General features: G+C 39.6%; 1 protein-coding gene and 1 pseudogene across 5 annotated transcripts in view; both read left to right on the top strand.

Annotated features, from left to right (window-relative positions):
* LOC132670764 (protein phosphatase 1 regulatory subunit 1A pseudogene) lies at nucleotides 1-356 on the top strand (annotated as a pseudogene).
* A 10,784-nt stretch (nucleotides 357-11,140) lies between these two features.
* The window catches only part of RIF1 (replication timing regulatory factor 1), a 74,446-nt gene continuing 71,471 nt past the window's right edge, over nucleotides 11,141-14,115 (top strand). For 4 of the 5 annotated variants that reach the window (XR_013557298.2, XM_060626547.3, XM_060626548.3 and 1 more), the window contains exons 1-3: nucleotides 11,141-11,286; nucleotides 11,664-11,777; nucleotides 12,573-12,651. Coding sequence is in view for 4 of the 5 variants with exons in the window: in XM_060626547.3 (XP_060482530.2) it covers nucleotides 11,674-11,777; nucleotides 12,573-12,651 (183 nt within the window). In the remaining variant the exon portion in view is untranslated. Of the gene's footprint in view, nucleotides 11,287-11,316; nucleotides 11,501-11,663; nucleotides 11,778-12,572; nucleotides 12,652-14,115 lie in introns of those variants that run through there. The other variant, XM_060626546.2, reaches the window with a different exon arrangement.

The following is a 14,115-nucleotide window of genomic DNA, read 5'->3' as shown; positions in this document are numbered from 1 at the left end:
ATGGTGCAAGACAACAACTCCTGGAAGATCCAGTTCATAGTCCTGCTGCTGGAGTTGCCCATTGACCCCAAGCTGGTAGAGCAGATTCTCAGACACCGCCCCACCCCTGCCACCCTCATGCTGACCAGTGACCAGTCATCCCCAGAGATAGATGAAGATTGGACCTCCAACCTTCCTCTCAAGTCCATTTTGGCCATCTCTCCACAGCACTGTTAGAAGGTGAGGAGGACCACACCCACAATGAAAAATCCATCCCTAAAACTCAGGAGAGGGGCAGAGAGAAACCCATCACAGAGGAACCCTCAACCCATATGACACCATTGGATTCCCAGAGAGCCAACTTGGTCTCAGAGTGAAGAAGGTATCCCAGAATCAAGGCTGCAGTTGGGAATGCAGACACTGGATTTGTTTCTTTTTCTTCACTTTTGGGAAAAATCTCATTTTTAAAAAGTGATAAATTTGGTGCTAAAGACAACAACAAAACCAACCAAACAACAACGAAAAGTTCTGTTCTGATCATGGAAATCTTGAATTACAGAAACACAAGTATGGAGTTCTCCTTTGTGGGGTAGGGTTATGAAGTTGCTACAACAGTATTTGGTTATATACAGAGAAAATAATGATAATTCATAATTAGTTAATAAGTAAAAAATATTGAGTGGTTTCTGCTAGCCACAGTGATTTATCATGTGTACCAACATAGACTTAAAGTCTAATATGAGATCTGAGGCTAGTTTGACATATTTGTTGAAGCTTGTAATTGCTCTGGGAGAAGGAAGTGTATTTATTTTGTTTCTCTACTGCCCTCCCCCAACAACTCCATCCACCTGCTCTATATTTTACTTCTTTTTTTTTTTTAACGTTTATTTATTTTTGAAAGACAGCAAGAGACAGAGCACGAGTGGGAGAGGGGCAGAGAGAGAGGGAGACACAGAATCCGAAGCAGGCTCCAGGCTCTGAGCTGTCAGCACAAAGCCTGACGTGGGGCTTGAGCCCCTGAACCATGAGATCATGACCCAAGCTGAAGTCGAATGCTCAACCAACTGAGCCACCCAGGTGCCCCTTGCCTCTTCTTTAAGGGATAGGTTTTATAGGCAATGTTTTTCTAATGAGTTAAGATCCATAGAGCATGGCCTAACATGTACATGCTTGCTTGTACAAAAAGAAAGATTTATATAAATCAAGGAAAAAAATCAATCTGTAATCTTATAGGCTCTGCTCCAAGTTAAAATGCCTAGTCTGTGGAGTCTTTCATCCATAGGAATTCTGGAACCATAGCTATTTGGGGGGTAGTTTCCTAAATTATATATAGTATATGAATTCTCATATCAAGATGTACTATAATCTGATTGTGTATAAGAGCTGCTGTATATTTTTCTCTAAAAGTAAATCTTACTTATTACGTTTGTAAGTGTTTTGATTAGAGATCCCAAAGACCACCTCCAGGTACAATGATTCACTAGGATGACTCATAGGCTAAAGAGTATAGGCAAGAGTATAGGCTAAAGAGTATAGGCAATATACTGTTTAGAACAAAATCAGTAAAGAGAAAAGGCACCAGGACATATTCTTGGAGAAACTGGACGCAAGCTTCCAAGGGTCCTCTCCCAGTGAAGTTACACAAGACATGCTTAATTCTCGTAGCAATGAGTTGTGACAAACATGTGCCATGTTGCCAAACATGGAAGTTCATTAAAGATTCAGTGCCTGGGGTTCTACTGGGGGCTAATCGTGTAGGCACCCTCTACCTGGCACATACCCAAATTCCACACTCTCAAAAAGAAGAGCAAATATTCAGTAAAAAGCATATTATTCATACAAAAAATTCAGTAACGCACCTTTATCAGTTAATGTTGGGAACCTTCCCAAAACCTAAGTTCCCAGATACCAGCTAAGAGCCAATCTCGCAAACGTGCCTTTTCAAGGATAGCAGTTCAGGCCTGCTATGTTGACTATTTTCTGTACGATACTGTACCACAGAGAATAAAGAATATTCTTCTGATAATGATCTCAAAATATCAATTATAGCTGAGACACTGAATTGTTAAAGATTTTGACTACTTGAGTGGTTCTATTAAACCAAAGAAAATAAAGTTTATCTCTCCTCAATTCTTTCATAATTTACTGTATATGTTCAACTTGATCTTTTTTTTTTTTTTTAAACAATCTGGCACTGTCATTTTATGTTAATAAAAATTGTTTTCTTCAGGTGCCTGGGTGGCTTAGTTGGTTGAGCGTCCATCTCTTTATTTCAGCTCAGGTCACGATCCCAGAGTCCTGGGATCCAGCCCCCGTCAGGCTCTGCACTGATCATGGGGCATTCTTAGTATTCTCTCTCTCTCTCTTTTCCTGCTCTGTCTTTTCTCCACTGCTCTCTCTAACTAAAATAAAGAGTCCTAGGATCCAGCCCGCCCCCACCCGACCATGCCATCAGGTTCTGCATTGAGCACGGGGCATTTTTAGGATTCTCTCTTCCTCTGTCCCTCCCCCGCTTTCTCTCTCAAACTAAAATAATAAATTTTTTTGTTCTTTTCTCATGAAAAGTCCATTTGTCTTTCTTTTTCCTTTTTAGGCAACTTTAAATTTTTGCTCTGCTATAGAGGTGAGACTAATGTTAGATAGAGTGATAAACAGGAAAGCAGTTTTTTTCCCCTTGGGAATTGGAAAAAGGACTGGGGATTGTTGAGTGCTCTTGTGTACCTTGCAGCTACCTGTATCACTGGACAGATTTGTGGACAGCTGTCCTGTTTTCACACCAGTGTGGTATGTAATTTGTTTAATGGCCCTTCTGCTCATTATATTTATAAATATTCTTGTGTATAGGCTCCCACATCTTAGAAAACAGAGATGTTTTGGGTTATTTCACCTTGAGAGCCATAGATGTATTGATTTCTATCTTTTTGTTTTTAATGTTTATTTATTTATTTTTGAGAGAAAGAGAGAGGAGAGTGACTCAGGGCTTGATCCCAGGAACTGTGAGATCATGACCTGAGCCAAAATCAAAAGTTGGATGCTCAACTGACTGAGTCACCCAGGTGCCCCTATAGCTTGTTTTTAAAGCTATCTCAAAATATTGAGCCACAGATTATTTTCTAAACTGGCAAGCTCACACATTCAAATTAATTTATTTTTTATTAAGTCCTCTAATTTAGGTGTAAGCCCACTTATAAAAATAGAAGACAAGCCTCCTTTCACTTCAGATACTGAATCTAAAATAGAGTACTGTTTGAAAGTTTCTTGAAGTATATTTTGTATTTTTACTTAACTTTTTAAATCTTTATCTAGTCTATCTTTAAAGGAAAGGCTTCTATAATTGCTTTACGTAGTGTATTTTTTTTTCAAATTTATTTATTTATTTTGAGAGAGAAAGGGAGAAAGTGCATGTATGAGCATAAGTTGGGGAGGTTAGAGAGAGAGAAGAGAGAGAATTCCAAGCAGGCTCCACATGCTGTCAGCACAAAGCCTGACACAAGGCTTGAACCCACGAACCTCAAGACCACGACCTGAGCCAAAATCAAGAGTCGGGTGCTCAACCAACTTAGCCAGCTAGGCACTTTGTTTTTTTTTGTTTTTTTTTTTGTTTTTTTTTTATTGTTGTTATTTTATTTTATTTTTAATTTTTTGAGAGAGAGAAAGAAAGTGCACATGTGCATGTGGTGTATTTTGTTGTTGTTTTATTTGAAAGTTTTTCACAGCTACATTTTTAAAATCAACTCTTTCATGCCTTACTGATTTTAGACATTTTCCCCTTTAAGTTATAGTTGGGACAGATCTATAGTCCAGAATAATAAGTATCTATAAAGCATTCTGGATTCCATAGTAAAATTTTGTATATCTCTGAAGATTAGGGAGTTCTTTAATTATAACCCCTAATTTGGCTTTGGACCAGGATTTTAATTTAACTTCAAATATCCACCAACTTATAAATGGATAAACAAAAAGTGGTATAACCATTCAATAGAATATTATTTAGCAATTAGAAAGAATGAAGTACTGATACATACTCTAACATGGGTAAACCTAGAAAACAAAATGCTAAGTACCAGAAGCCAGTCACAAGAGGTCACATATTATGATTCCATTTATATAAAATATCCAGAACAGGCACGTCTATAGAGACAGAAAGTAGATTAGTGGTTACTTGGGGATGGGATGGAGTGGTATTAGGTGGAGAAGGAGGTGACAGTTAAAAAGTACAAAGATTTTTTGTTTGAGGTGATGAAAATTATCTAAAATGGATTTCAGTGATGGTTGTACAACTCCTATGAATATACTGAAAACCACTTAAATGTACACTTCAAATAACTGTGAGATCATGACCTGACCTGAAGTTGGATGCTTAACCAACTGAGCCACTCAGGTGCTGCATTGTTAAATGGTTTTAGTACCTACTGATGATTATTGCCCAAATCAATTATTACAATCATGGTTGCAAAATGGTGATTTCCTAACTCTGCAATTCCTTCTCTGATATATATATACATACATAACACACACACACACACACACACACACACACACACACATATATACATATACATATGCATGTATATATGTATTTATTATTTATTCCTTCTCTAATATATATAAATTTATTTATTTTTGCATTTATTTATTTATATATTTTAGTATCACTAGGGGCTCATAGATTCTTTTTTTATTTAATAGTTTATAATCTATCATTCCAGATTCAGTCATGGGAGCCCTTCAAGCTGTCTCTGGAGTCTTTTAACATGTTTCCTAACTTTTTAAGCACTTGTTTGTTTTCTGACACAAAAAGATGTTCCAGGCTCTTATACATTTTTCAGCCCCAGTCCTAGAATTAGCTATTTATCTAAGAAGGTCTGGTTCCTTTTAGCGAAACTTTCTTTCCATCAAATATATTTTGGAAAGCACTATATATTAGCACATAGAGAGTTGCATAGTATTTTATGGTATGGATGTGCCATAATCTATTTAGCACTGGTTTTGTCTAAAATTTTTTTTTTTTTTTACAAACAACTCTGCAATGAACAAAAGTCTTCATAGTTTATTTTACACATGAGTGAATACACTTGTGGGGTAATCATTTAGAAGTGGAATTTCTGCATCAAAACTTTGAGAACTTGGGGCACCTGGGTGGCTCAGTCGGTTAAGCATCGGGCTTCGGCTCAGGTCATGATCTCACGGTCTGTGAGTTCAAGCCCTGTGTCGGGCTGTGTGCTGACAGCTCAGGGCCTGAAGCCTGCTTCAGATTCTGTGTCTCCCTCTCTCTGTGACCCTCCTCCGTTCATGCTCTGTCTCTCTCCGTCTCAAAAATAAATAAACGTTAAAAAAAATTTTTTTTATGAAAAAAACAACTTTGAGAACTTAAAATTTTGATAAATACCACAAATTGTCCTTCCTGGAGGTTGTACCAATTTGTATTTCCACTAGTATCATATGAGAGCAGACAACCAAGCTTACAAATAAAAATTCTGTTTTATCCATACTACACTTAGGGGATTTAAAATTGTCAGTTATATTAATTTAATAGACTAGACAGTTTAAGAAAAATTTCCTTAACCCAGTGATCAAGAAAAATAGAACCTTTAATCCTGCCATGACTACTCCTGGTGATGAATTAAAAATGGATTAATTTTCTAAATTTGTAATTATGTTCTTTGTCCAGAAAGGCCTGAAGCATAACAATGAATCACTTTCCCTTTTGGCTCCTCAAAGCTGTCAGTTTCAATTATTTTTGTAGTTCTTGAGCTTATAAAAGACTTTTGTTTTTCTCCATGAATGTTTTGAGACATAGGCAAAGGATTTCTGCTATAAAAGTTAAAGAAAATTTGTGCATTGTACACAGTAGGAATCTCAGATTTGATGCTAAAAAGAATCATTTGGGGTACATATTAAAAATGCAGATTATGGGGCTTGTCCTGGAACTTCTGGTTCAGTAGCTCTGAGAGGTATGGTCCAGATATTTGCATATAAAGAAGCTCCCTGGGGATTTTGATGCACTGATTCTGGAATCACACTTCAAGATATACAACATTAAGTTATTGCTGACGGCTATAGTCACATTATTTTAATATGGACTAGGAAACCACTTTAAATGAAAATAGGGTTTGGGTTTTGGGGTTTTCTTTTTGGAAGCGTTTGTGGTTTTATAAATGTTGTCTTACTTGAATCTGAGAAACTAATGAATCTCTGGCTAACATTTTCTGAATATTTATAACATGTACCCAGTCATTGTTGGGCAATTTCTGTCTATGAACTTACCTATACCTCAGATACCTATGAGGTAAGTGCAATTAGTCCCATTTTACAGATAAAGAAATTGAGGTACAAGAGGTTGAGTAACTTGACAATGCCACACAGCAAAGATTCAAACCTTATCAACTGGACTCCAGGTTTAGCCCTTATACTATGTTGCCTCTCTTCATTTGAACTCAAAGGGGCTCAATTTTCTCATCTAAAAAAGAGTTGGTTTGGTCATAAATAGTAGAAACTCTTTGCCCAGCTCAGTGGGAAGATTAAAGCTTAGAACCTCTTGGTTATTACGATTTGATAACATTGTGGGATAGGTCTGAATGCAAGGTAACAGATTTCAGGCTAGTCACAGGTCACCAGGCATTATTAGCTGTGTATATTTACTGTATATGAACTAGCTGATGGGATAAAATAATCTTTAAAAACCTTTTTTTTCTTCATGTGTTACTTGTTGCAAAGTCCATCAGGGGATCGATTGAAAACACGGAACTTAAAAAACCTCAAAGTGGAGCTTTCTTTAAATAAATTCTGTAAAATAGTTACCACGGTGGGTAACATTTCAAATGTCTCCCAGAACTCTTATACTCCACAATTTTTATTTTTATTTATTATTATTTTTTAAAGTTTATTTATTTTATTTATTTTGAAAGAGAGAGCACAAGCAGGGAAGTGGCAGAGAGAGAGAGAATCCCAAGTAGGCTCCACACTGTCAGCACAGAGCCCAACACATGGCTTGAATTTGCGATCATGACCTGAGCCTAAATCAAGAGTTAGATGCTCATCGGACTGAGTCATCCAGGCACCCCAAGTCCACAATTTTTAAATGATGAAAATTAAACTAGTGAATACATTTCAGAAAAAAATTTGCAAAAATTTTAATTAGTATATTCATGTATTCGTGTAATAAGCACTTATTAAATACTATGTGCTAGCATTTATGCTAGACACTGGGCAACAATAGTTACCATTTACTGAACTTTGATGTTGGTATTTTTCTTCTCATTTTATTGTTGAAGACATGGTGAAGTTAAGCATCTTTCTGGAAGATCTCAAGTCACACAGTGGCAGCACCAGTATTTGAATCTATTTTGTTCCAAAGCTGGCCCACTGCATTAACTCTAGTAATTTGGATTACAGATGGAAACTTCACTAAATGAATTACTATAGGGGTCCTGTAAATAGTGAGCATCCATAGGACTCTTTATATTGAATTCTTACCATGTTCAAGAATAAATCTAGTGTGAAAACCACACCACCACAGTGGTTTATGCAGGGGAGATCTCATTAAATATTGATGAATGAATGTAACTTAAGTAGGTTAGCTCTAGAGTTACTATGACTACATTAAAGTTCTCTATTTTACTAGGTAAGCTTCACATTGCTTATTTGTAAATTCAAGCAAAGTACTTTTTTGTCTTAAAACCACTGGGAAGAATAAAAGAGATACTGTCCAGGCAACACCTAGCACTCAATAAAAAGCAGTTGAAAAGCATGCTATAATCTTGAAATGATTATGTTAAGGTCATAAATTGAGACCCTAGGTAGATATTAGGTGGACAGGTCTAAGAATTATTAGATAGAAAGAATCATAAGGACTACTGGGGGCAAGTAGGAAAAAGGAGTCATTGAGAGACCTACGATTATAGGGTTGATATCTGCTGAGTAATGATGTGGTTAAAGACAGAAATTGTGAAGTTAGAAGCAATATTGGATTGTGCAAGGTGCAAGGTGCAAGGCTTTTCATGATCTTCTGAGGACAAAAAGAGATGCAGGATTTGAATAAGCAAAGAAGATAGAAATTGTATATTAGTTAAATGATTAAATGAAAAGACGGATGAATTAATACATAAAAAATTAATTCAGAATGGGGCGCCTGGGTGGCTCAGTTGGTTAAGCCTCCGACTTCAGCTCAGGTCATGATCTCACAGTCGGTGAGTTCGAGCCCCGTGTCGGGCTCTGTGCTGACAGCTCGGAGCCTGGAGCCTGCTTCGTATTCTGTGTCTCCCCCTCTCTCTGCCCCTCCCTTGCTTATGATCTGTCTCTCTCTGTCTCAAAAATAAATAAAAACATTAAAAAGAATTTTTTTTTAATAAAAAAAATTAATTCAGAATGTACTTATTGGGTTCCAGGTACTACGAACTTATTGCCTAGCAAGACAAGATTCGTGGTGGTAGTTTTAGAATTTCTATAAGAGAAGCTCGGGGATAGTAATCTCATTTGGAAGGGTGTGGAGAGAGGGGTATGGGTGGGGAAGGGGATTTGTCTTAATGACTCTGTAATCTCTTAGCACTTTAGCTGAGGTCTGAGAAAATACCAAAAAAGAGGGAGGGGCACTGATTGAGATTAGGCTAGAACAATTGTCCTCAGACCAACCCTCAACTCTGCCACTGCAGACATATAAGGCAGACATATATAAACAATAATAAATTACCAAGATACTTATTTCAACAGATCTCTGAATAAAGAGCTATGTCAGCATGGAGGTGCAAGCATTTACTTTTCCTCGGGGGAAGAGTAGATAAGGGAAGGATTTAATAAAAAGTTGTGATTTTAATACACCCTTGTTTATTACACTTGAAAAAGGGAATTAATGTTCTAAACACAAGGAACAACACAGATCTTCAAAGACAGAATAGAGACCCTGCAGACTGTTTCGAACTTGGCTGAAGCGGAGGTAAGGCTGGATATGAAGTGTTAGCAGTGGCCCAATCATCATAGGCCTCCATGTTTTGAAATTCATCCTATAGTTTTTTTAAAAAAATCTTTTAATGTTTATTTATTTTTAGGAGAGAGAGAGAGAGAGCATGCGCATGTGTGCAGGAGCAGGGGAGGGGCAGAGAGAGAGGGAGACACAGAATCTGAAGCAGGCTCCAGGTTCTGAGCTGTCAGCACAGAGCCCGACATGGGACCCAAACTCACAAACTTGGAATCATGACCCGAGTTGAAGTCAGATACTTAACTGACTGAGCCACCCAGGCGCCCCCTGAAATTTATCCTATGATTGATGGGAACCACTGAAGGATTTCAGTCACTGGCAGTGACAATGATAAAATGCTACCAAACATTTTACTAAGATCAAAGGACTATGCATTTGAAAGAGGTACGAGCAACATGACCACCCCAACCTCTTCTTTGTGGTCCCTATACTCAAGGAATTTACATTCTCATGGGGAGAGATAGACAATAAAAAATAGACATATGATACAATATCAGGTAGTGATAAGTGCTGGAAGAATAAAGCAGAGGAAGGCATAAAAGGATTGGGCGGAGGTATTTGTCTTAAGGCAAACTCAATGTTCTTTTCACTAATCTCATCTCATAGTCACATTAAAAAAATTGGTTTCAAGTCCTCTCTCACTTTCCAACACAACAACTCTACTATACTGAAATCTTAATGTTGTGAACCTAACCACGCATTTCATTTATTGTCTAATAATCCCTTTACTTTCTTCAGTATCTGTGTTGTCTTGCCAAAGCCCAGAAAATGAGGAACAAATTCCCCTCTGAAGGTTATAGAACTCATTACCAGGCTGCACTGAAAACCTTTCTCTACCATTTCTTCTACAGTGTCTCTACATTTCACCCAGACACAAGTCTTTACAATTTTTTAAGCCCTCAATTTCTGTAGTTTGGCTCACAAGATCTGTTTATGTCTCCTTCCCTTTCTTCTTTCATTTTTTTTTTTTTTTTTTTTTTGCTTAAGAAACATGCTCTGTATTGAGCACTTAGTTTGGCAGACCCTTGGCTAGGAACAGAGAAGGGCAAAAGGCAGTCCTGACCTCTGGAGCTGATAGCTGTGCTCAGGGTAAGAGGAGACTTTTGGGGTAGGGGATATGAAACCTGTTAAGCTGAAGTGGACGAACCACTTGCTGTTGGGCCTTAGATGCCTGGGTTGAAGTTGATACAATCCTGCTTGATATCGACAGTGCTCAGAGGCCTAAGATAAGGGGAGCAGCATATTAATTGTTCGTCAAGGGTTTCCAGTCCTTTCTCCAAGTGCGAAGTCCTGGCCAACCTCCCACCCTTCGACACCTGGGGCCTAAATAAAGGAATGCAGATCCTCGGAAGCTACCTAAATCTACAGAATCACAATGTCTAAAGGTGGGGCCCAGAAATCTGCACTTTAATCATGAATATCCCCAGGCCATTGTTATGTACACTTAAAATTTGGAAACCCTAGGCTTCTCCTACCTTTCATCACTTCACTTTCACCTGAAGTAGTTACAAACATCATTGCTATATTCTGGAGAAGGAAATTGAGGCATAGAAAGGTTGTTTAATTTGCTAAAAATACAGAGCTAGGTTTTGAATATACAACAATCTAGATACAGCTCCTAGTCTTTTTAATTTTTTTTTTAATGTTTATTTATTTTTGAGACAGAGAGAGACAGAGCATGAACGGGGGAGGGTCAGAGAGAGAGAGGGAGACACAGAATCCCAAGCAGGCTCCAGGATCTGAGCTGTCAGCACAGAGCCTGACATGGGGCTCGAACTCACGGACCGTGAGATCATGACCTGAGCCGAAGTCCGACGCTTAACCGACTGAGCCACCCAGGCGCCCCAATGCAGCTCCTAGTCTTAAACATTACAATATGGTCCCATCTCCTCTTACTATATGATTTGTTGCTAATATTTCAAGAAGCACGGGGCTTGGAGTTTGAAAAGAGTCTGAAGGCCCACTAAGTTTAGTCTGATGAACTTCGGCGACTCACTCACATTTTGAATTTCATGTCCCTCGCCGTTTAAATTTAGGCCCAAACACCCCCACCTGCAAGATGCCCTGATGGGAGAGACTAAGCAGCCGACAGAACAGGGAGGCGATCGATGATTTAGGCGCGCCGCTGCCTGTTGGATTGGCTCGAGGCTCTCCCGTCAGGCCTGCCCTGCTCCCGCGCGCTCGTGGGCCCGCCCCCGCTGCCATCTTGGCCTAGGCGGGAGCGAGCCGCACGCGAGAGTAAACAGCCCGAGCCGGGAAAGTCGAGTTCCGGCTTCGTCCGGGTGCCGCGGGTTGGCGGCGGAGAGGACGCAGTCCTGATCTTCATACGTGGGGTAAATATCTGGGTCACGGTGCTAGGCCGCGAGGAACCCTCAGTGAGGCTCACCCTCCGCCCCCTCGCGGCTAGGTGCCTTGCTCCCCGGGCTTCTCCCGCCCCCCGCGGGTCTCCTCCCACTGTTGAAAGCTGCCCGGGAAAGTGGTGGCGGGAGCGGGCCTGGGCCGGAGCGCAGCGTGGACCCGGCTGCGTGTTGCGAGGCTCAGGAGGAGGTTAGAGTCTTGGATTTGGGGGCCAGGGGCCAGGCATGTAGACGCAGTGGTGCAGTGAAGCTGGGGTCGGGCGCTCGGGTCTGGGGCCCGGACTCCGACCGAGCCACTGCGGGGCTGTTTCTGTCGGTCACTGGATTTTCTCCTTTTCCGGTTCGTGCCTCAGGGTGGCCGACATGACGGCCCCGGGTGCAAGCCCCCTGGCGCCGCTGTTGGAGACTTTGGAAGACCCTTCCGCCCCCCTTGGAGAGCAGACCGACGCTTACCTGACTCTGACCAGGTAAGGCCCGCGGGGGTTGGGGAGGAGATAGTTGCGGTGGGGCACGCAAAACAGTTTGTGTATTCTAGAAGTCTGCCTGCTATGAGGAGCCCGGGGTCGTGGGCAAGGTGGGGGGTGGTGTTGCGTGCTAAGTGACGTCCCCGGTGTTGCTGCAGCGCTCAGGGCGTGTGTTTGGAATGAGGAAGCCTGCACGTGCGTCTCGCAGGCGAAGCATTTTTTTTTTTTTTTTTTTTTTTTTTTTTTTTTTTTTTTTAAGTTGCGTGAGAAGTGGGTGTGCTGGCCGGATGGTTTTCAGTGTAAGTTGCCCATGTATTTGGGACAACGTGGCAACCCAGAATTGCTTTTTTAATAGGGAGCAGTAACCTGGGTTTCATTTTTAATTGCAAATGCCTTGCAGTATTTTTTTCGTTGCAAATCATATTTTGCTGAATTATCTGTAGTTATTTGGAAATGCTAACAATTGTAACAATTGGCACAAAACTATAAAGGCACAGTAAATTTCTAGTAAATTGGTAATTGGAGCTAGGTTTTCATGTTTCCTTTTCACATAGTGATACTGTCCAAATGTGTACACTTTGGATGCAAAAGTTATTCTTAGGGTTTTTTTCTGCGTTAATTTTGGACATTATTACATGATAAATTGTATATACAGGTATTAAGTATTTTAAGCACTGGACCAAATTGGTAGAATTCTAACAAATTGTAGAAAAGAGTATACAAGTGAGTATTTTAGGGAATGATTATAATTTCTTTTGTGTGCCATTTGCATAACCTTGTGTTCTTTCTGCTTTTAAGTCGAATGACTGGAGAAGATGGAAAAGAAGTCATTATGGAAATTGAGAGAAAACTTTCTCGGCTATTCAGAGTTTTAAAAGTATGTCTCTGTTTATTGAATAGTTTTTACCTTGTGGGAAAAAGATTTTACCAGCTAACTCATAAGAACTTTGTTGTTGTTTTTTATAATATTTTTTCAGAGAGCCAGTGACAACAGTGTGAGCAGGGGAGAGGGAGAGACGGCGAGGGAGACACAGAATCCTAAGTAGGCTCCAGGCTCTGAACTCAGTACAGGGCTGCAACCCGCCAACCGTGAGATCATGACCTGAGCCAAAGTCAGATGCTCAACTGACTGAGTCACCCAGGTGCCCCACTCAAAAGAGCTTTGAAATGAGAGGCGCCTGGGTGGCTCAGTCAGTGAAGCCTCTGATTCTTGATTTTGGCTCTGGTCATGATCTCATGGTTCCTGAGTTCGAGTTGGGCTCCCAGCTAACAGCTCGGAGCCTGCTTGGGATTCTCCCTCTCCTCTCTCTCTCTCTGCTTCTCCCTGCTCTCTCAGAATGAATAAATTCAAAAAAATTTTGAAATGAAACAAAAGCAGGATTATTTTGAGTACTTAATATGTATCAAGTACTTTTAAAATTAGTTTACATGTATTCTGCCACTTAATCCTCTATGTCCCTATGAGGGTACTCTTTAATCCCCACTTTGTAGAAGAAATTGGTTTAACTTGCCTAATGTTGCCTATGGCTACATAATCTAAAACCTGTGCTTTTAATTTAAAAGCAATTATCAGAGATTATTTCATGTTTTCTGCCTTTTGATAGGAGTGTACTTCTAAGTAAACGATTTCTGTAATTTTGTCTTTGTTTTGTTTTTTTAAAGCCTTCATTCACCATCAGTTTTTGCCACTCTTGCCTGGTTAAAAAACTGTTATTGTTATCTTTTTTGCTTATTTTTCGGGAGGTGTTTAACATCAGACTGAGGACTTCTGTTGTTATCCTCACTTGAGTATACAGTGGCATTGTGACTGCCCCTAACACCCAACTTCTAAATTCCTTGCTTTTTAGAATGAAAAGGTTAAACTGAATCTCCAGAGTTCTTATTTTTATGACTGTGTTTTGTGCTTTAAAAAAAAGTATTCTGTCATATTTAGTGTACATTTTAGCATGATTTCTGCCTAAATGTTGAGGCATTTAAGGTACTCCTTATCCTTAAGTGTACCTCTTACAGTCCTCAGTGCTTTTTGTTCATGTAAGCAGGAGCTTTTTTGTGTAGTAGTTCAAGGCTTGTTAATAGTATTATTAAACAACGTTAATCGTATTGTCTCATTTTTTTTCCTTACATTTTTCACATTCCAGCAGTATATTGGATGCGATGAAAACATGCATTTTTATAAATTTGGTGTTTGAGAACATGCAAGATCAGGAACTCAGTGGCATGCACTGTTAATAGAATTTGTAACTTAAATGCCTGATGAATAATTATTTGGAAGCATGTGGGTGGTTAATAGTAAAATCAACAGAAGCTTGACAATCAACAAAAGCTTTCTGGGTGAATTATT

Source organism: Panthera onca, chromosome C1 (assembly GCF_046562875.1).
Source record: "Panthera onca isolate mPanOnc1 chromosome C1, mPanOnc1 haplotype 2, whole genome shotgun sequence".
Taxonomy (NCBI): domain Eukaryota; kingdom Metazoa; phylum Chordata; class Mammalia; order Carnivora; family Felidae; genus Panthera; species Panthera onca.
The sequence above is the reverse complement of the archived record's forward strand: the minus strand, read 5'-3'. Positions and strand labels throughout refer to the sequence as shown.